The following is a 21670-nucleotide window of genomic DNA, read 5'->3' as shown; positions in this document are numbered from 1 at the left end:
TTTTAAGAAGGAATGAAATGTCCACCTTTTGGTCTTCCTTCTTCTTGAGTTCCTTGTAGTTTGTGGGTCGTTCTTCCTGTATTCCAAAGTTCTGGGCTAATAACCACTTATCAGAGAGTGCATATTGTGTTTGTTCTTTTGTGATTGGGTTACCTCACTCAGGATGATATTCTCCAGATCCATCCATTTACCTAAGAATTTCATAAATTTATTTTTTTTAATAGCTGACCAGTACTCCATTCTGTAGATGTGCCACATTTCTGTATCCACTCCTCTGTTGAGGGACATTTGGTTTGTTTCCAGTTTCTGGCTACTATAAATAAGGGTGCTATGAATATAGTGGAGCATGTGTCCTTATTATATGTTGGAGCATCTTCTGGGTATAAAAAAGCATTTACAGGAGTGGTATAGCAGGGTCCTCTGGTAGTGCTATGTCCAATTTCCTGAAGAACTGCCAAACTGATTTCCAGAGTGGTTGTACCAGCTTGCAGTCCCACCAGCAATGAAGGAGTGTTCCTCTTTCTACACAACCTCTCCAGCATCTGCTGTCACCTGAGTTTTAGAACTTAGCCATTCTGACTGGTGTGAGGTGGAATCTCAGGGTTGTTTTGATTTGCATTTCTCTGATGACTAAGGATGTTGAACATTTCTTTAGGTGCTTCTCAGCAGTTCGGTATTCATCAGTTGAAAATTCTTTGTTTAGCTCTGTACCCCATTTTTAATAGGGTTTTTTTGTGGAGGTCCTCGATCCACTTGGACTTGAGCTTTGTACAAGGAGATAGGAATGGATCGATTTGCATTCTTCTACATGCTAACAGCCAGTTGAGCCAGTACCATTTGTTGAAAATGTTGTCTTTTTTCCACTAGAAGGCTTCAGCTCCTTTGTCAAAGATCAAGTGGCCATAGGTTTGTGGGTTCATTTCTGGGTCTTCAATTCTATTCCATTGATCTACCTGCCTGTCACTGCACCAATACCATGCAGTTTTTATCACAATTGCTCTGTAGTACAGCTTAAGGTCTGGGATGGTGATTCCACCAGAGGTTCCTTTATTGTTGAGAATAGTTTTCCCTATCCTAGGTTTTTTGTTATTCCAGATGAATTTGTAAATTCCTCCTTCTAAGTCTATGAAGAATTGAGTTGGAATTTTGATGGGGATCGCATTGAATCTGTACATTGCTTTCAGCAAGATGGTCATTTTTACTATATTAATCCTGCCAATCCGCAAGCATGGGAGATCTTTTCATCTTCTGAGATCTTCTTCAATTTTCTTCTTCAGAGACTTGAAGTTCTTGTCAAACAGATCTTTTACTTGCTTAGTTAGAGTCACACGAAGGTATTTTATATTATTTGCGACTATTGTGAAGGGTGTTGTTTCCCTAATTTCTTTCTCAGCCTGTTTATCCTTTGTGTAGAAGGAGGCCGCTGATTTGCTTGAGTTAATTTTATATCCAGTTACTTTGCTAAAGTTATTTATCAGGTTTAGGAGCTCTCTGGTGGAATTTTTGGGATCACTTAAGTATACTGTCATATCATCAGCAAATAGTGATAATTTGACTTCTTCCTTTCCAATTCATATCCATTTGATCTCCTTTTGTTGTCTAATTTCTCTGGCTAGGATTTCAAGTGATTTTAGTGGGATTGTTTCAAGTTTCTCTCCATTTAGTTTGATGTTGGTTACGGTTTTCTGTATATTGCTTTTACTATGTTTAAGTATGGGCCTTGAATTCCTGATCTTTCCAAGACTTTTATCATGAAGAGATGTTGGATTTCTCAGTATCTAATGAGATGATCATATTTTTTTTCTTTGAGATTGTTTACATAGTGAATTACATTGATGGATTTTTGTATATTGAACCATCACTGTATCCCTGGGATGAAGCCTATTTGATCATGATGGATGGTCATTTTGATGTGTTCTTGGATTCAGTTTGCAAGAATTTTATTGAGTATTTTTGCATCGATATTCATTAGGGAAATTGGTCTGAAGTTTTCTTTCTTTGTTAGATCTTTGTGTGGTTTAGGTATCAGAGTAATTGTGGTTTCCTAGAACGAATTGGGTGGAGTACCTTCTGTTTCTATTTTGTAGAAAAGTTTGAGGAGTATTGGTATTAGGTCTCCTTTGAAGGTCTGATAAAACTCTGCACTAAACCCATCTGGTCCTGGGCTATTTTTGGTTGGGAGACTATTAATGACTGTTTCTATTTCATTAGCAGATATAGGACTGTTTAGATCTTTGATCTGGTATTGTTTTAACTTTGGTACCTGGTATCTGTCTAGAAAATTGTCCATTTCATCCAGGTTTTCCAATTTTGTTGAGTATAGGTTTTTGTAGTAGGATCTCATGATGTTTTGGATTTCCTCGGTTTCTGTTGTTATGTCTCCCTTTCATTGCTGATCTTATTAATTAGGATAATGTCTCTGTGCCCTCTAGTTAGTCTGGCTAAGAGTTTATATATTTTGTTGATTTTCTCAAAGAACCAGCTCCTGGTTTGGTTGATTCTTTATATAGTTCTTTCTGTTTCTATTTGGTTGATTTCAGCCCTGAGTTTGATTATTTCCAAAGACTGAGCCCTGAGACCCTACTGACTTTTCTCTGTGGACATACAGCATTCTCAAATGCTGACTGGGGAGGATAAAGCAGATTGTTTTTGATGTTCTCAGAGCAGAAGAGTGTTTGTATCCCCTGTTTAGTATTTATGGCCATATATATTTCCTTTTCTTTCACTTTATAGTATTCTTTCATTGGAAAACCATCATACAATACTCTTTAGCCTTGGTAATAGATCCTTGTATATAGTTGAATGTATGTATATGTGGAGGTCTTGAGAGAGATCATCAATCAGTGTCCCTTTGGGACTGAAGGACTTTCTAGAATGGAAAACTTATGGCTAGCTCTCCTAAATTTTCCTGTGAACTGGGATTGGTTCTTTAACCAGTACAGAAATACTCAAAGAAAGAAATGATGCTGGGAATGTCATTGCATTTGGCATGAATCACCCAGTTCAGTGGGTAAAAAAAATATTGATTTCATCTACAGTTAGATCCCAAGAGTGGCTGAGAAGTTAACAAGCTAGCTACTTAAACTGACTTCTGCCACAGTGATTCTGATCATGCATATAATGATGAATAGATTATTTGGGCCAGTAGAATAAAATGGCAGTTGATGTGATAAAAAAGTGAAGACATATGCTATATTTCAAATGACTCTATATAGAGTGTATTTATGTACACATATGTAAAACATGATTTTGCCACCATAAAAACTATATTAGATCAGTAGTTCTTTGTTGGGTTGTGGTTATTGGTGTAAATTTAATTCATGTATAGTCATTCATTTTAAACTTAGAGTTTAATAAACAATCCTAATTGTTTATGTGTTCAAATACAACTCATTAAAGTTCTCTCTTATTTAAAAACTTTATTTCCTAGAAGGCAGTTTTATTTGGAGCCTTTCCATTTTAAAATGTGTTAGTAAATGTAAGCAGTGAGTCTTCTGTCTTGTAGACACAGAGCCTGTCCCTAAAGTTATCATTCTAATAGCAATTCATAATTTCCAGCTGGGTATTTATTGTCAAAATGCTTTAGTACATTCATAACCAGCAAGTAAATATATAGGGCCCAACATTATTTTTTACAAACATATTAGGGATGTATCCAAGCTTAACTGTTGGAAGATAAACATCTACCGTTTAAGAACTCCTTTCTCATTTTCTTCATGGCATGGGAACTTCTCACACATGTAGTACTGAAAATTTCACATCATGAATCAAAATTCTGCCTTCACACAACCAAATCAAAGATTATTGCTTACATGTACTTAAAGTTAGCACAAATCCTGTTCATGGCATGTCAAAATATGCCTTACAACAACACTGTTTATTATATGTCTTAAATTATTTAATTTTCTGCTAAAAATAGCAAACTAAACTAAAACTGTTGATTAATTATCTCTTCTTTCAGATTTTAGTATTTTGCTTTGCTTTGTGTTATTGGCAATTCAATTACTGCTATGTTGTAGAGAGTCTCTTTGGTCACATATCATCAGAGTTATAAATATCTCTTGTTTGTTTTTAGGCCTTTCTCAGGACTTGAGAGATTTTCTGCTATTTCTTCATAGAATATGTTTTCTATGACCATAGCTTGTTATTAGTATCCCTCAAATATAGTGATGTACTAGACATATGACCGTGTGTGTGTGTGTGTGTGTGTGTGTGTGTGTGCACATGTGTGTGTATGAGAGAGAGACACATGTATGTAGAAGCAAGATGTCAAAGTGTTTGTCATTCTTTAAGCTCTATTCACCTTTCTTTGACCATCTCTCATTGGCCTGGAGCCTCCAATTAAGACCAGGCTAACCGACCAACCAGCTCCAGGTGTCCTATCACTGCCTCTAGATTACTAAGATTACATGCAGATGCCTACACCTAAATTTGGGGGGGGGTCTGTGGGGGCCCAAGACATTACTCACAACAGAATAGCACTGTGCAACCTGTCCAAACTCCGAGGTGAAGAATGCCAATGAAAATATACAAACATATATTGTTTTGTTTTTCATAAGGAGCTACAGATCATGCTTCATTATGAACAGGTTACAGGATACAGCAAAGGCTGTACTGTGGTCTGGAAGTTTTCCTTGAATTCCAGTTCTTCTCACTCTTTCCAAAGCTTTTCATGTTAGCCTGCAAAAGTTGCACTACAAGGCAAGTATTTGAAACATCTGCATTTAAAAAATGATGTTCATGTCACAAACTATAGGACTCAATTCCATCAATAGACATGTTTCTTTTGCTCATTGAGAAAGTACAGGGTAGATTCAGAATCCTTAAGGTTCTTACCTAAATAAAGGAATCATACAAACCAAAAAGAATTGAGATTAGCTGGGAGTTATCAAGCAGTGTAAGTGGAGAAGCCAGACCCTGAAGGAGCTTCAACTCAGATCCTAACTGTAGTACTCTCCTTTCTCACCCTGGCAGGACATGGAATAGAGAAGCATGGCTGTGGATGAGGCATGATGCATGCTCCCACAAGAGAGAGATTGCCACTGAAGTCTTGTTGTCTCTCCTGGACAGACCTGCTCCAGTTTTCTTTATTCATTGAAGTTCTTCATGCTCATAGAACATTGTAATTGGTAGCACAGAGTAATATTGTCTGGAGTTTGTGGCTTTTGGTAATGACATTTAAGATTGGCTCCTCTAGGAGATATGGAATATCCACATCAACTTCCACAATAAACCATACTCTACCTATCATATATCATCTATCTATCATCTATCTATCATCTATCTATCTATCTATCTATCTATCTATCTATCTATCTATCTATCTATCCATCTCTCCCAAGACAGAATATATCATAATACCATTAAAAAGGACTTTTGGTGGTAGCAAAGGTGGAATAGCTTAAATTTCCATCAGCAAGGGAGGGTATAAATGATAAGTGGTATACTTGTAAACAAATGCAACATTACTAAGCAATTAATGGGATGCACTGCAGGTGCTTTTTGTCATATTAACGGATCTCACAGATATGCTGCAAAACCAAAGCTAGACACAAATAAAATTGATACTTTTTAATAGTTCTTTAAAATACTATTATTTATTTCTCTATTTAATTATGTTCATTAGTTTATTTATTCACTTTACACACTGATTGCAAACTACACCCTTCTCCCAGTCTCCTTTCACTTAGCCCATCCCTCTACCTCCTCCCCTTCTCCCATGAGAAAGCATCAGCCTCCTGACACATGAAGTCACTGCAGGCCTAAATGCAACCTCTCTCACTGAGGCCAGACAAGGTGGGACAGTTAGGGGAATAGGATCCACAGGGAGGCAACAGTCCAGGACAGTCCTTGCTACAGTTATTGGGGAACCTGCATGAAGACCAAGCTGCACATATGCTATATATATGTAGGGGTGGTCTAGATCCCAGCCAGCCTTGCTTTCTGATTGGTGGTTCAGTCTCTGGGAGCCCCCAAGAGTTTAGGTTAGTTGGCTCTGTTGATCTTCTTATATAGTCCTTATCCTCTCTGGGTCTCTCAATCCTCCCCACAACTCTTCCACAAGACACCTGGAGTTACAAGCTGGATGGACACCTGGAGCTCCAAGCTTCTCTGAGGACAGCCATACTAGGCTCTGTGTGCAAGAGGTTGAGATTAGCTGGGAGTTACGAAGCAGTGTAAGTGGAAAAGCCAGACCCTGAAGGAGCTTCAAGCTCCTGTCTGCAAGCATAACAGAGTATCTTGAATAGTGTCAGCATTTGTTGCTTGGCCATGGGATAAGTCTCAATCTAGGCCAGTCATTGGTTGGCTATTCCCTCAGTTTCTGCTCCATCTCCTACCTGTAGACAAGACAAATTTGAGGTTGACGGTTTTGGGGTGGGTTGATGTATTTTTATGTGAATAGGTATTTTGCCTGCCTGTGTCTGTCAACCACATGCTTGTAGTACTAATGAAGGTCAGAAAAGGGCACCAGGTCTCTGTATAAAAGAACTTTGTGAGCCACCACAGACTTTCTGGAATCAAAGCTTGGTCCACTGAAAAAGGAAATGATGCTCTTAAGAGCCAAGCAATCTCTTTTGTCTTCTTGTATACTTCCTAGTAAACAACTTCATCAGACTCCAAATTGATAGACATTAATTCTAGAATATTGGAAAGCATACAGAAAAGTTATTAATCACAGTTAATTGTTTCTTTGGAGAGAATGAAGTTTTACAAATTTCAGCCTGACCTGGTATATAATGCACAGGAAATGGCAACTTGACATTAAAAATTATCATATATTCCAGACCCATATGTTTTGCTTTAGTGGAAATCTATGTATTCTAGGTTTAATGGAAAAAAATCTATCTATCAATACTTTAAATTTAATCTCCCACTCTAAATGTCATAGTAATTAAATTATTTTCAACTTAGTTCTTTTATGAATGTTGAATGAGGACATAAACTATGAAATATTTATCTGCATCTTAATATCTTATTTATAGTTATCTAAAATCCAGGACTGGAGAAATGGCCCAGTAGTTAAGAGTGGTTGCTATGAAGTCACCAGTGTTTTTATCCGAGCACCCACATAAACAGTTAGGTCTCATGGGAATGCTGGTTACTACATCCTCAAGTAATTAGACACATTCTTCTAGTACACCCAGCATTTGTACAGAAATGCTTAACATTTGAAGCAAATATTTTAAACTGACATAAGAAATGAATGCATTATGTCATGTTGTATGTTGCAGGAAAAAAAATCCAGTAGCTGTCAATTGCTTATCAACCACTAAGCACTATTCTGTGCTGTTCCCTTTACTGTGTATTTCAGGATTACACTTCTGTCAATAACAATAGAAATTTTCAGGAAATATGTGCAGGGAGAAATTTCAAAAAGTTTAAACTTTTCAAATTTAACAATTAATCTCTTTTCTTATAAAATTCCAAGAAGACTAAATTCAGTACATGCATAATTTTTTCCAGTAAATAATTTATTTATTCACTTTACATTTTGATTGCTGTCTCTGCCCCTTGACCATGCTACCCTACCCCCAGTCCTTTACAAAGTCCCTTCCTCGCCTTCTCTTCTGAGAGGATGGAGGTATCCTTGATATACCCTGCCCTGACACATAAAGTTTTTCCAAGCCTAGGTGCATCCTCCTCTCCTCCTGAGGTAGACAAGGCAGCCCAGTTAGGTGAACAGATTCCACAAAGACAACAGCTTTAGGGATAGCCTTCTTCCAGTTATTGGGGTACCCACATGAAGACAGAGCTGAACATCTACTACATATGTCAGGGGAGGGGAATAGGTCTAGCCAGAGTATGCTCTTATGGTTGGTAGTTAAGTCTCTGAGAGTCCCGATGGATCCATGCTGGTTGGCTTTATTGATCTCAATATAGGATTTCTATCCCCTTCAGAATACCCAATCCCCCACCCCAACTCTTCCACAAGAGTTCCTGAGCTCCATCCAATGTTTGGCTGTGGGTCTCTGCATCTGTCTCACTCAGATACTAGATTAAGCCTCTCAGAGGGCAGTTATGCTAGCTTCCTGTCTGCAAGCATAACAGAGCATCATTAATAGTATCAGGATTGGTGCTTGCCCATGTGATAGGTGTCAAGTTGCACTGAGTATTCCTTGGCCATCCCCTCAGTCTCTGTTCCATCATAGTTTCTGCATTTCTTGTAGACAGGACAAATGTTTGGTTGAAATATTGTGAGTGGTTTGTGTCCCTATCACTTTAAGAACTCAATTGTGGCTTCTTTGTTCTTTATGTTGTACGGTATGTGGTAGATAATTATTTTCAGTGATACATGACCAAGTGGAATCTTTATAATAGCCAAAGGAAAATAAGTGTCTTCAGTATTACAATTATTCAATCTCTTCTCTGATAATATATAATATATGAGATAAAGAAGAGAAAAACTACTAAAAACAAATACTTTATCATTATATAGTACTTTATTAGAAATTCATATTTCGTATGAAAATGAGTGGTTTCTCTGCTCATATGTAGAATACTGCTTTAAGTTTCTGACTCCTCCCTTCTGTTGGTTGTCCCTTAGACAGACAATGGTAGTATTTAAACAATAAGCATACAGCAGTACTGTTAACCATTTACCAGGCAGTAGCACTGACTAATCATTAGCTCGGGAGCAAAGATAGTTAAACATTAGCCAGTGAGTAGGCATGGCTAACTTCCAGAAAGGGAGTGTCCCTTTTAACCATTAGGCAGGAAGTTGACATATGATGTTTACCCACTTCCCTTTCCAGGCAACAGAAGACTCAGGACATGAGGAGAGTGAGAGACAATGAGCTCCAATCAGCACTGTGTCAAATTAAATGATGGCCACTTCATTCCTGCCTTTGGCTTTGGCACCTGTAAACCCAGTGAGGTAAGAATACGGGATTATCAATATCTTCAGGCTAGAGTTAATCCATGTAGAGAGAGCAGATAGTTAAATTTGCCCTGCATCGGGGTCTGATTGTGTGCCCTCTTGTTGATTATTCTTGTTAAACAGAAGTTACAGCAGCAGCTACAGTTGGTGGTGTGGGTAGGAGACTGAGCTGGTTCCCTTCAGATAGGGATTCAGGCAAAAGATCTGGGTCTACATTCATACTTGCTCTTTTTTTCACATATATAAAATCATATTTATTTTGGAAATGCTTATTACATGATCATTCACTGATTTATTACCATTATGCCTATAAGCAACTAAAGGAACAATAAATGACTCATTTACTTGAAACAAAATAATAATTAAAATGACTATTTAATTTATTCATTATTCCTCATTCAACATATGGACACTTCTGAAATCTATGGCCACAGTTCAATTTTTCCCTCCTCAGTGTTGGTGAACTTGAAAGGCAGTCCTGGCCTGGACTGTAGACACATATTAATAGTAGTCTTCAGTTCAGCTCACTGGCTAACTGACACAGATCCTTGGGAGTATGAGTCAGACCTGGGTTCCTTTGATTCCTGTCTAAGAGGCAGGTGTCTAGGGTCCCTACACCACTGCCTGCAGACCTCAGAATCTGTTTCTTTTCTTTTGGCACATGCAACCTTTACAGGTGCTTATACCATCCTCTACCCCAAGTTTTCAGGTCTTTTCAGGACCCTGAGCATCTAGGGTGCTACAGTAAAAAGAAGCCACCATTATGCTGGCCTTATAGGACTCAGATATGTTGGGGAGGGGCCTATGCCTTGGAATCCCCTAGAAGTTATTTTGTCTTTAAGAATCCAAGGACAGGAACTCAAAAAGAGTGTGCTCTCTCTCTGGTAGGAGCAAGCCTCCTTACCTGGCAAAATAGGGAATTACTGGTTTTGTGAAAAGACACATGTGGAAATTCCTGGCTGAACTATGAAATATATGATGTAATGATGATAGTAACAGATGTCAATGATGATGATATTTGGACATAACAATATTGTAGCAGAAAGTTTACCAGTTCTCACTGTGATGACAATGGCTCTACCTTTAGCTTTAACAACTTAATATCAAGGATTAATTTGTGTATTTATTTTTTTTACTTTTTTCATATAATTGAAATTATGAACATATAGGTTAATGTGTACAACAACATGTAGTTTTTGTTGGTGCAGTAGCATTAGTGATTTTTTTATTCTTCTCTCATATTACATCCTGACCACAATCCTTCCACCATGACCATCCCTGTTCTTCCCCAGATTCATACCCCCACTACTCCCTCTGAAGAGAGCTTGATTCACAGGGACACCAATCAAACAGGCCAACAAGCTATAAAAAGAACATCACATGAAGGCTAGGCAAGGCAACCAAGTAAGAGACAAATGGTCTTACTAGTAGGCAAAAGAGTTAGGGACAATCCCTGTACTCACTGTTAGGTTTTACAATGTTAGGTTTTTAGACAAGAACACTAAGCTACTCAGCCATAACATGCATGCTGTACTGTTATACAGTACTATATGGGTGGGTGATGGCAGGGTTGTAAGTTACTGTAATTTTTATTAAAACAGTATCTTTGACATTGAGTATTGTAGTAGCTCCTTTTGTGAAAAATGTTAAGAATGCAGAGACTGGTGGTTTTGGAAATATGAAGAGTGTGACAGGAATAAGGCTTGCAAGGATTTTACCTGGGAAAAATAGCATCATATGAAAAAGGAAGGTCTTACATCCTACATTTAAATAGAAGGAACAAAACAGGATAGACTGTCAATAAAAGTAAATAATACTTTAAGAATTATAGTTCTTGTTGTTTTGATGTTATTTTTATGTTTTTTGGCTATTTTCTTTTGGGTTTGTTGAAAGAAGATTGTTTTCCTGCTTTTTCTAGGATAGTTTAACTCCTTGTGTTGGAGTTTTGCATCTATTATCCTTTGTGGGACTGGATTTGTGGAAATTTATTGTGTGAATTTGGTTCTGTTATGTAATATCTTGGTTTCTCCATTTATTGTAATTGAGAGTTTTGCTGGGTATAGTAGCCTGGGCTAGCATTTGTGTTTTCTTAGGGTCTGTATGACATCAGCCCAGATCTTCTAACTTTCACAGTCAGTCTCTGGAGAGAAGTCTGGTGTAATTCTGATAGCTCTGCCTTTATATGTTACTTGACTTTTCCCTTACTGCTTTTAATATTCTTTCTTTGTTTCATGCATTTAGTGTTTTGACTATTATGTGATGAGAAGAATTTCTTTTCTGGTCCAATCTATTTGGAGTTCTGTAGTTTCTTGTACGTTTATGGGCATCTCTTTCTGTAGGTTAGGGAAGTTTTCTTCTGTAATTTTGTTGAAGATATTTACTGGCCCTTTAGGTTGGGAATCTTCACTCTTTTCTATACCTATTATCCTTAGGTTTGATCTTCTCATGGTGTCCTAAATTTCCTGGATGTTTTCAGTTAGGAGCTTTTTGCTTTTTGTATTTTCTTTGAGTGTTGTGTCAATGTTTTCTATGGTATATACTGCCCCTGAGATTCTCTCTTCTATCTCTTGTATTCTGTTGGTGATGCCTGCATCTATGACTCCTGATCTTTTTCCTAGTTTTTCTATCTCCATTGCTGTCTCCCTTTGTGATTTCTTTGTGTTTCCTTTTCCATTTTTAGATCCTGGATGGTTTTGTTCAATTCCTCTACCTGTTTGGTTGTAATTTCCTATAATTTTTAAGGGATTTTTGTGTTTCCTCTTTAAGGGCTTCTAGCTGTTTACCTGTGTTCTCCTGTATTTAAGGGAGTTACTTATGTCCTTCTCAAAGTCCTCTATCATCATGAAATGGGAATTTAAATCAGAGTCTTGCTTTTCTGGTGTTTTGGGGTGTCCAGGGCTCACTGTGGTGGGAGAACCAGGTTCTGATAATGGCAAATAGCCTTGGTTCCTGTTGCTTATGTTCTTGCCCTTGCTTCTTGCCATCTGGTTATCTCTGGTGTTAGCTGGTCTTGCTCTCTCTGACTATGGCCTGTCCCTCCTGCAAGGCTGTATGTCACTACTCCTGGGAGACCAGTTCTCTCTAGGAGGAATTTGGGTATGGAGAGCTGTAGCACATGGTCAGCTCCCTCCAGGGTGCAGACAGAAACCTGAAGGATCCTGTCCCCTGCTGTTCCTTAGTTTCTGTGTCCTGATGGCTCTGGGTGGGTCCTTCTTGTGCCAGAAATTTGAGCAGAATTAATGGACTTACCTGTGCTCACAAGTTGGTTGGCACTCTTGAAAGACCATCTCTATCCTGGTAGCATTTGGGTATGGAGAGCTGTGGCAGAGGGTCAGTTCCAGGCATAGACAGAAACTGGAAGGATCCTCTCCCAGGCTGTTGTTCTGTTCCTGTGTCCTGAGGGATCCAAATAGGTATCTCAAAGAAGAAGTGGTGGTCTTACCTGTGTTCACAGAGGTGTCTGCACTACTGAGAGACTAGTTCAATCCCAGCAGTATTTGGGTATGGAGTATTACTGAGTGAGACTTCTCCCCAGCCCACACCATAAACCTTTAACAAAGACCCAGCTATATCATTATCCAAATCTGGCAAGAAGGCAATAAGGTTAGATTTAATTCTAGCCATACCTTTTTAAAACAAATAAGCTTTGGTTGAAGAGGCTGAAACCCAAAATAAATAATCTCTAACATAATGTAGGTAAGGAACTTTAAATAAGGATTTATTCTTACGTTAGATTTTTTTTCCTACCTAAATTTAGGTTTATCAGAAAAACAGAATGGATATGTAGAAAGACTAACTTAGGACAGTACTTTCTGTCCAAGTCCCTATTATTAACCTGGCCTTGCTTGGTATCTGTGATCTTTGCTTTCTCATCTTTTTTTTTAACAGTGTCTTAGCTGGGAGCAGAAGGAGTGTCTATATAATTGTCCTGTCCCAAGCAGACTTTCTTGTGTTCAGTTTGCTTAGTCATCCTACTACATATGCTTAGTGTGACTTTCTAGCAGGCCACTGAACCCAGGGTGAGCATCCATCAGTGCCTGTAAGTAACCAGAACTGTATAGGTATAGGGAGGTTCTTGGATACAAAAGTATTGCTGTTAATTAAAAAAGACCCCAACAAGCAATTTTGCCTCATAGCTCAAACATGGGACAAAATATGGACAACCATTGATTCTGTGAAGATACTTTTCTGTGACAATTATAATATCTCTGGAGACTTCAATGTGTTTTATAGAATAGGAAGTGGGAATGCAAGAATTGGGGTACTAGGCTCTTGCCTAACAGCTGGGTCTTAGGATGACTTTGAAAGACAAAAATTCCTTCTAGTATAGTAAACTCCCACCTAGGCTCACTTTGAGCTAGTTCTCAGAACATGAATCTCTAAACACCTCCTTTGGTTCTTTCCCTAGGTTCCCAAGAGTAAGTCACTGGAGGCTGCATGCCTAGCTCTAGATGTTGGGTACCGCCATATTGACACAGCTTATGAATACCACGTAGAAGAGGAGATAGGACAGGCCATTCAAAGCAAGATTAAAGCTGGTGTTGTAAAGAGAGAAGACCTGTTCATCACTACAAAGGTATAGTATGCAAGTATGCAAATTATTGAAATATAGTAAGGCAGCAGAAATTATATTACTGCATCAGAAGTTAGTTAAAAAGGTCAATTGAATTAATGGGTAAAGGAAAGTAAAGGCATATTTAGCTCTATATGAAAATAATTTAATTATTGGATATTATTTTATTAGTATGTAATTTATTTCTTGAGTAATTATTTCATTGTTTAATAAATGAGCTAACATTAATCACAAAACTATAGCTTAGTTCCCATTGTTAAATATGAGTAAAGTAAACACTGATTTAAGAGGAATTCTTATAACTTTCCTTCAAGCATAAAAAATATTTCAGTATTAGGATAAATGACTATGCATATTTGGGTGATCTATTAATCTAGCACAACTAACATTCTTCAACATCTGTAGCTTTGGTGCACTTGCTTTCGTCCAGAGCTGGTCAAGCCTGCTTTGGAAAAATCACTGAAAAACCTTCAACTGGATTATGTTGATCTTTATATTATGCATTTCCCAGTGCCAATGAAGGTAAGTGAATTGTAATGTCAAATGTACATATCTTTGCATAGGGACATGGATATAATTTTTATGGATGGTTGAGATAAATTTCTATTATAATTTTATACAAAGTTAATTTGTGCATTACTACACTTCTGAGTAGGTTCCACAAAGAGTATATTGGATTATAAAATGAGGTATCCAAGCAATGTCCAGAATCACAGATTAGAAGTGACTTCCAGGAAAACTTGTATTACTCATCTTTTATATTGTATTGCTTAGATCTTGTCCCTCTTTTCTCTCTTGGTGGCAAAAGTGGCCTCAAAACAGTTTCAGTTTCAATTTCACTAACATTTTATACTTTCTCAGCATCTTTTCCTACTAAAATCAATTTTGTGTAAAGTCGCAACTGCCCTCGCATGCCTGTCTCTGGGCATAAATATTCATGTTCACTACTTATTCTGGGTCAGGAGTGATAGAAATTCATGTTTTACGTCAAGGCTATGCAATGAAATGGTTCTTCAGTGATCATCAACCATTTTTGTTTCTAAAAGAAAGAGTAGACAAAATAATACAAGCCAACTAGGAGGTCTCATTTAGTAGTTCAGAAATATCATTTTGATTTAGACATAAATGCACATTCGTGTGTGTGTGTGTGTGTGTGTGTGTGTGTGTGTGTGCAACATCAATTAAAGAAACAGAGGCAATGAGTTTGAGAAACACACATGGAAAAGATTAGAGAGATGAAGCAGAAAAATCAAAATGATTTAAATATCTTATAATTGAAAAATTAAAATTATTATAAGAAAAAATATATAACTATTCACACAATTAATTCAAGTAAATGCAATAAACTAGGCTCCAAAAGGTAATGTAATTCTATATCCATGTCAGTTTTTAAACACAGTACACAATGATGCCTCACTCACTTATGGCTGCTTACTCTTTTATTTCCAAGATATTATTTTAATTTTTTTAAAAAAATATATCTTTGTTTACTGTGAATTGGTGTTTCTTTTGTGTGTATGTCTGCTTGCTATGTGCATACATGCTGCATGTAAAACCCAGAGGAGGCCATTGGGTTCCATGGGACTGGAATGACAGATAGTTGAGGCAAACTATGTATGTTCTGGAAATTGAACCCAGGTCCTCTAAACAGCCAGGACTTAATCATTGGTCTATCTCTCTAGCTCCTCCAAGATAGTCTTAAACACATTATTGTAGACAAGATACATATTTTGTGAAACTGTTTTAAAGTTGCTTCTCTTCCAGCCAGGGGATGATGATTTTCCAGTAGATAAGCAAGGGAAATTTCTATTGGACACTGTGGATTTCTGTGACACATGGGAGGTGAGTACTTTTTAAAACAACAGTAAAGCAAGTGGAGGAAGGGGCAGTCAGCTCACTTTCCTTTGGGTGGAGAAACTCATTTTGCCCATAGATACTTGGTGGAGTAGAAGGGGAGGGATGCATTACTAAAATGTAAAAGGGTTAAATGAAGAAGGGCAGGAGGCATATGGATATTTTGCCACCTAATGTAGTAATAGATTTGATTGTCTACTAATGTTGTACAAATTCCTCTTTGACTGACATCTTCTGGTTTATTATCATCCTTAACTTGACTTGTTTGAATTTAAATCCAGTAATCACCTGGGCAGTACACCCCTTCTACCTTTAGTGCCCGTGATCAACTTAGGGTCTTATACATACTGGCAAGTATATATCACTGAACACTATGTCTAGCTCTGGACAATTTTTCCTATAACTGGTCCATATAATGTTTATATCCATGTAGTCTCTTTAAGTAGGACCCTTTATTCTCCCTTCTTATTACCAGATGTTGGAGAAGTGTAAGGATGCAGGATTGGTCAAGTCAATTGGGGTGTCCAACTTTAACCACAGGCAGCTGGATCGAATACTAAACAAGCCAGGACTGAAGTACAAACCTGTCTGCAACCAGGTGATGATCCACATTCCCTTTCCATCTCTCAGGCTTTTCCTCACTTCTGTACAACTGATGCCCATTTAGTTGTCCTCTGTTTAAGTAATTTTCATCTTGTGGAAAAATGATTCTAAGAACAGCATCATTTTTTCAAAGACATGGGGTATTCTGAATTTAAACTTGGACTCTTAGAATATTGGTGAAAATGGAGACATCCCATGGTGCCCAACTAATAAACAATGTAGACATTTAGCATCGGTCCATCATGTTGAAGACAGGAAAGTGAACTTCTTCCTGAAATAAGGATAGTCAGCTGACTTGGAATAGTTTATTGAAAAAATGGATTAAGATAAAAATTAGTCAAGTGGCCAGGACTTGCATAGAGTTTATGCCCCTCCTCATCTTATTATGGTACATCCTCAGGATTTCATTAAGCTTAGCAGTTGATGTGTTTAACCAATGAACCTTCTAGCTGTCCATTAACTTTTTTTTTTTTTTTTGACACAAAAACTTGACAGGTCAAATGTTATCAGATAATGCTCCAAAATCGGTTCTTTTTTCCTTCAAGAAAAATTTGCAACAGATTGATCCTTTTAATTCATATGTGAAATTACATATATTTTAGCAACTTTAAGAATTTTTGTTCTTTGTGAGTATTTGATAAAATCTGATATATTTTCATCATATTCTATCATAGGTTGAATGTCACATTTACTTGAACCAGAGTAAGCTATTGAATTACTGCAAATCAAAAGACATTGTTCTTGTTGCTTATGGTGCTCTGGGAACCCAGCGATATAAAGAATGGTAATAAAATGTAAAAAATAAACCTGAAAGAAAACTGGCAATTAGCACCCCAACAGTCGGTTCTCAGAGAGAGGGGGAACCTGGTGAAGCAGTACCTTAGTTTCTTTTCCTGTTGCTCTGATAAAATTCTCTGACAAAAGCTTAAAGGAGAAAGGACTTATGATTCAAAATTCAAAGGCATAGACTATAAAGGAGGAAGCCAAGGTGTCAGGAGCTTCAAGTAGGTGATCACTTCTCCTTAGAATCCAGATGCAGAGAATGATGAACACTAAGACTCCGGTCGCTTTCTCTCTTTATACAGCCGGGATTCCCTGGTCAGGGAAATGGTCCCAGACAAAATTAAAATGGGTTTTCCCACACCAATTTTCATAATAAAATAATCTCCCACAGGCATCTAAGAGACTCATCTTACAAGTTATTTTAGATTGTGTCCAGTTGAGAGTTATCCATATGTATCACACCCAGTCTAGAATGGGCTGTTTTGAAGTACTGTAATATAACCAAAAGCTTGGCCTTATGAGTTCATTCCTACTTTCCTTCTAGGGTGGACCAGAACTCCCCAGTTCTGTTGAATGATCCAGTTCTTTGTGATGTGGCCAAAAAGAACAAGCGAAGCCCTGCCCTGATTGCACTTCGATACCTGGTTCAGCGTGGGGTCGTGCTCCTGGCCCAGAGTTTCAAAGAGAATGAGATGAGAGAGAATTTGCAGGTGATGAGCTCTGGTCCTTAGGGTTCTTGTACAGTATCTCCCATATGCTTGCTTCTTTCAAATCTATCAGACTATGTTTAAGATTATGCTAATATATTTAGAATTTCCTAGGCATGTGAGTTTTCAAATGCATTGAGAAATGTTTTGTCTATGAAATAAACCCACCATGACTTGACAGGTTTAGTGTTGGAACTATGTAGACTTTGGTTTGCACTGTCAGCCAAGGGCTGTGTAACCCTTTCCCATGGACTTCTTTATTTCCTTAAATGAGGGATCTAGACTCAGTAATTTTGATTCTAGAATTTTCTATGGTTTTACTATTATTTCCCTGCATACTCAAATATTCTCATACTCATACAGATGCATATATGCATGCATACATACATACATACATACACAGATACGTACATATATACACACATACATACATGCATGCATATATACCAGTCAATTGTATGTTCCTGTTGTACTCATTTTATCTTGGTAAATTTTTTTAAATGTCAAGGAAGTATATTTTATTATACTATAAAATTTTTGCAGTTACTATAGAAACTAACTTTAAGTAGACATTTAATATACAGAGCTTTTATTTACCTTAGTGTTTGTTGATATAAAAACTTGTATTACTTTAGTCTGAACTTAGTGAAAATTATCTGTCTACACTGAGTCCCTTCACATATCTTTGAGGAACTATTGTACATATTTTCAAGATGATGAGGCCTCTCAAACTCAGACAGCTGATTGAGCTTTTCCTCAATTCCATATATGTTTCATACAACTGACAAGTTTCCCAGGTTTTCCTCCTGCACTTAGCTCTAAACCAAGACAGTGAGAAGCCTTTTATGACAAACACAAAGTTGATCCTTCATTGGGTCTGTAGGTTGAAATCTCCAGTGCAAGTTACTCTGTAGTCAAGATTTAAGGGGTAGGAAATGGACACCACACCAACAGTATGCAGACCAAGAACTGTGGATTATAAGCAGTTTACTGGATTTACATAGTCTCAATAACATTTATTATGTAATTCAGAAGGTTTTGCTGAATTATCTTCTTCCAAATTTTCTTGTTTTCAGTCCCTTTTTAACATTTCCTTAACAAAGGGGACTTACTACAGTCTTTGTACTTTTACTGTGTGACTTAGGGGACATCCTTTTGCTTGTTAGACAGGAGTCTACTTCACTATTTTACCAAGAGTTTGTATTATTTCCCTCTAAAATGTTCTCTAGAATGCAGTTGTTATGGGTTGTGAAAGATAAATCCACACATGAATCTAATTTTTAAGTAACTAAGTCAGAGTAATTACACTTATGAGTTCTTTCCCCTGTTCAATTAATTTATTTACTCTCACTCAGCACCAGATTGTGCTTTGTACTACACTTAACAGTTGCTAAACTGTTGACAAATTTCCCTGTCCAAATCTCCATCTTTTTCTGTCTCCATATTTTTAAGCACCATAGGACCTAACAATGTCTACATTTTAAGATGTGAGCTTATTATATAGAGAATCATTTTAAAGTTAAAACATCTCAAATTTAAATAAGAAAATCTTTTAAAGCAAGCACTTTTGTTCTACATGACTTGGGTTAAGTCTTAACTTGCATAGTATTGAAAAGCATTGTTTATACTTTAATTATTTTTGATGGATTACAGAAATATAACTCCTCATAAAAGACAATGATTTGCATGAAATATTTCAAAAATTTTCTCTAGATTTCTCGGGAACTATAGACCATATTCTTTTTATGATATCAGCTTTTTTTTTCTCCCAAGTTACTCTTGAGATTACCTCTTCTCTGTGGTGTTACGCAATTTTAATATATCTCAAAAGCAATTTCTTTCATTTTTACTTGGTATTGATTAACCATGAATGTTTTGATAAACAATGTTCATAATTTTTAGGAATATACTAATTACATTGCCATTGAGACTCAATATGTGAGTCATTCAAATGGTAAAACCTTTGTACTTTTCTGACAGGTTTTTGAATTTCAGTTGTCCCCTGAGGACATGAAAACACTAGACGGCCTGAACAAAAATTTTCGATACCTTCCAGCGGATTCGTAAGTAATGTTGAGGAAGACCTCAGCTCAATGCGTTTCAGTTCAAGTGGTTTCTCCCCTCTTCCATTCATGCTGGTTCAGAAACTAAATGACTATTTGCCTGCTGAAAGTTTCCCATGGAACTAGTTAATAAAATATTTGTTTTCAAGTTTCTGAAAAGCAGACATGACAGCACAAAACACAGAGAAGGTTTTCAAAGTCATATTCAAAAATAAGAAGAGAACCTTCCAGAAATAGTTTAAGAGTTTTAATAGCCACCCAAAAATCTTAATTTCCCTTCATGCTCTTATGATTAGATTTATTGCATAATATTTGATCATGCTGTGAACCCCAAGATTGTGTTGTTTACTGGAAAACACCTACCTTTAAACCAACAGTTTTCTGCTTGTTGTAAGCAAGATTAAATAAACTATGGTTGCATAGTTCAAGAGGCAGAACAAGCAACCAGTTGGCATGGAGTCAGTCTGAGAGTCCAGGGTTCAATCCCCACATTGTGCACCAAATATTGTTTTTTAACAATATCTCAATCATTCAATTTTACCAATGAAGACTTGGGAGCCAGATGCTGTGGTGAAAGCCGGCTAGCTCAGAGAGGCAGAGGAAGACTCCTCAACTGATGTCTCAAAAGGAAGCTCTCCTTGATGCTGTCTCAAAAAAATCCCCCAAACTGAATGTTCTTCCCTTCCACTTCTTGTGCATCTCTCTATCTATCTGTCCTCCTGATTTCATCTCACTCTCTACATTTTTTCCTGGCAGCTAGTTGCTTGCTCAGCCTCTTGAATTATGGTTAGCATTATTTTATACAGTTTTCAATAAGAAGAAAATGCTTGGATTAATAGAGTGCTAGTGATGAGCCACATCTGAGCTACAAACATGTTTTTCTAGAAAACAACAAAATTTGGGGGTTCACAGTGTGATCAAGTATCCTGCAACACAGGACATGAATGATAACAAAGAATGAACATATGCATGTATATGTGCATATGGGCATATTTATCTCTTTCTATCTATCACCTATCATGATCTGGCATTGTTGATCTATTACCTATTTTATATATATATATATATATATATACACACATACACATATATATCTTCTAACTGTCTTCTGCTTCTGAAAATTTTTACTGTCAGTTGAAATAAATATGACAATGTCTAAAGGACGATTAGAAGATCTACAATATAAAATTGGTATATATGTATATTATCATTATACTTTTGTTATTGTAGAGCAGAATAAAGGCACAAGAATAGATGTAACTCAGTGAATCACTGCTATAAATAATATTTCTTCCCAAATTTTAACAATTAATAATGTTTATCACTGCATATTTTGGATTATTATTCATATATAGAGGGTTACAAATGTTACTGCTATTTCCTTGGACATGGAAGCCATTTTTTAAACTAACAATATTTATCTAACTCAGTCTAATACAGTACATTGTAGATGATGGAAGTGAGTTAATAATTCATGGATTACTAAGACTTAGACAGAAGTGAAAGTGGTAGGCATCAATGTGCATGGAAAAATGTTTTGTGTTGAACTAAAAATGACATAATGCTTTTCTCTTTTTATTGGAGACTAAAGTTGGAAAGGAATTTTGGCATTTCTTTCTTTGATTGATGTATGAAGGAAGCTAAGGGAAATAGATATCTATGAACAGTGATCTTTGAGTTTTCTGTTCTAGGTGAAGGGACAAAATTTTTAAAAAAATTTTATAAATGATATTTTAAAACATTTTATAAAACATTGTAAATGACTGTAGGAATATCTCATTCAGCAACTAATCTGGGAACAAAACAATTAGCTTTCACCTCGATGGTGGCTTCCGAGATGTTCCAACTTTACATTGCAGATACACCATACAGCTCATGATTGTTTTTGTTTCCTCTTTAGCCTTGTGGGCCACCCAGAGTATCCATTTTCAGAGGAATATTAACATGGAACCTAATTATGACTGCTGCCTGAAGTCCCTGTGTGTGAACCATGATGCTGGTGATGTGACCTAGATGCTGTTGGATGGACATGTCATTTCTGATCAATCCAGGTTGCTCAGCAACTCACATTCACCTGAAGCTTTAGTTAATGATCTCAAAGAAAAGGGATATAATTTTGATGATGCTTTAAAATAAATATAAAAAATTTCTCTTCAAAAGATATTTTCTTTGTTTTTTTTTTTGTTTTTTGTTTGTTTGTTTGTTTCTT

The 21670-nt window shown here is 36.8% G+C and overlaps 1 protein-coding gene across 1 annotated transcript in view; it reads left to right on the top strand.

The window, feature by feature from the left end:
- The window catches only part of LOC116081808 (aldo-keto reductase family 1 member C13), a 26351-nt gene extending 4736 nt beyond the window's left edge, over positions 1–21615 (top strand). The window contains exons 2-10 of the mRNA XM_031358500.1: positions 8754–8875; positions 13287–13454; positions 13857–13973; positions 15216–15293; positions 15781–15903; positions 16583–16692; positions 17236–17401; positions 19379–19461; positions 21362–21615. Of these exons, the coding sequence (XP_031214360.1) occupies positions 8792–8875; positions 13287–13454; positions 13857–13973; positions 15216–15293; positions 15781–15903; positions 16583–16692; positions 17236–17401; positions 19379–19461; positions 21362–21404 (972 nt within the window). The 5' untranslated portion in view covers positions 8754–8791 and the 3' untranslated portion in view covers positions 21405–21615. The remainder of the gene's footprint in view (positions 1–8753; positions 8876–13286; positions 13455–13856; positions 13974–15215; positions 15294–15780; positions 15904–16582; positions 16693–17235; positions 17402–19378; positions 19462–21361) is intronic.
- Positions 21616–21670: the final 55 nt, after the last annotated feature.

This window comes from Mastomys coucha, unplaced genomic scaffold (assembly GCF_008632895.1).
Source record: "Mastomys coucha isolate ucsf_1 unplaced genomic scaffold, UCSF_Mcou_1 pScaffold7, whole genome shotgun sequence".
Classification (NCBI taxonomy): Eukaryota; Metazoa; Chordata; class Mammalia; order Rodentia; family Muridae; genus Mastomys; species Mastomys coucha.
The sequence above is the reverse complement of the archived record's forward strand: the minus strand, read 5'-3'. Positions and strand labels throughout refer to the sequence as shown.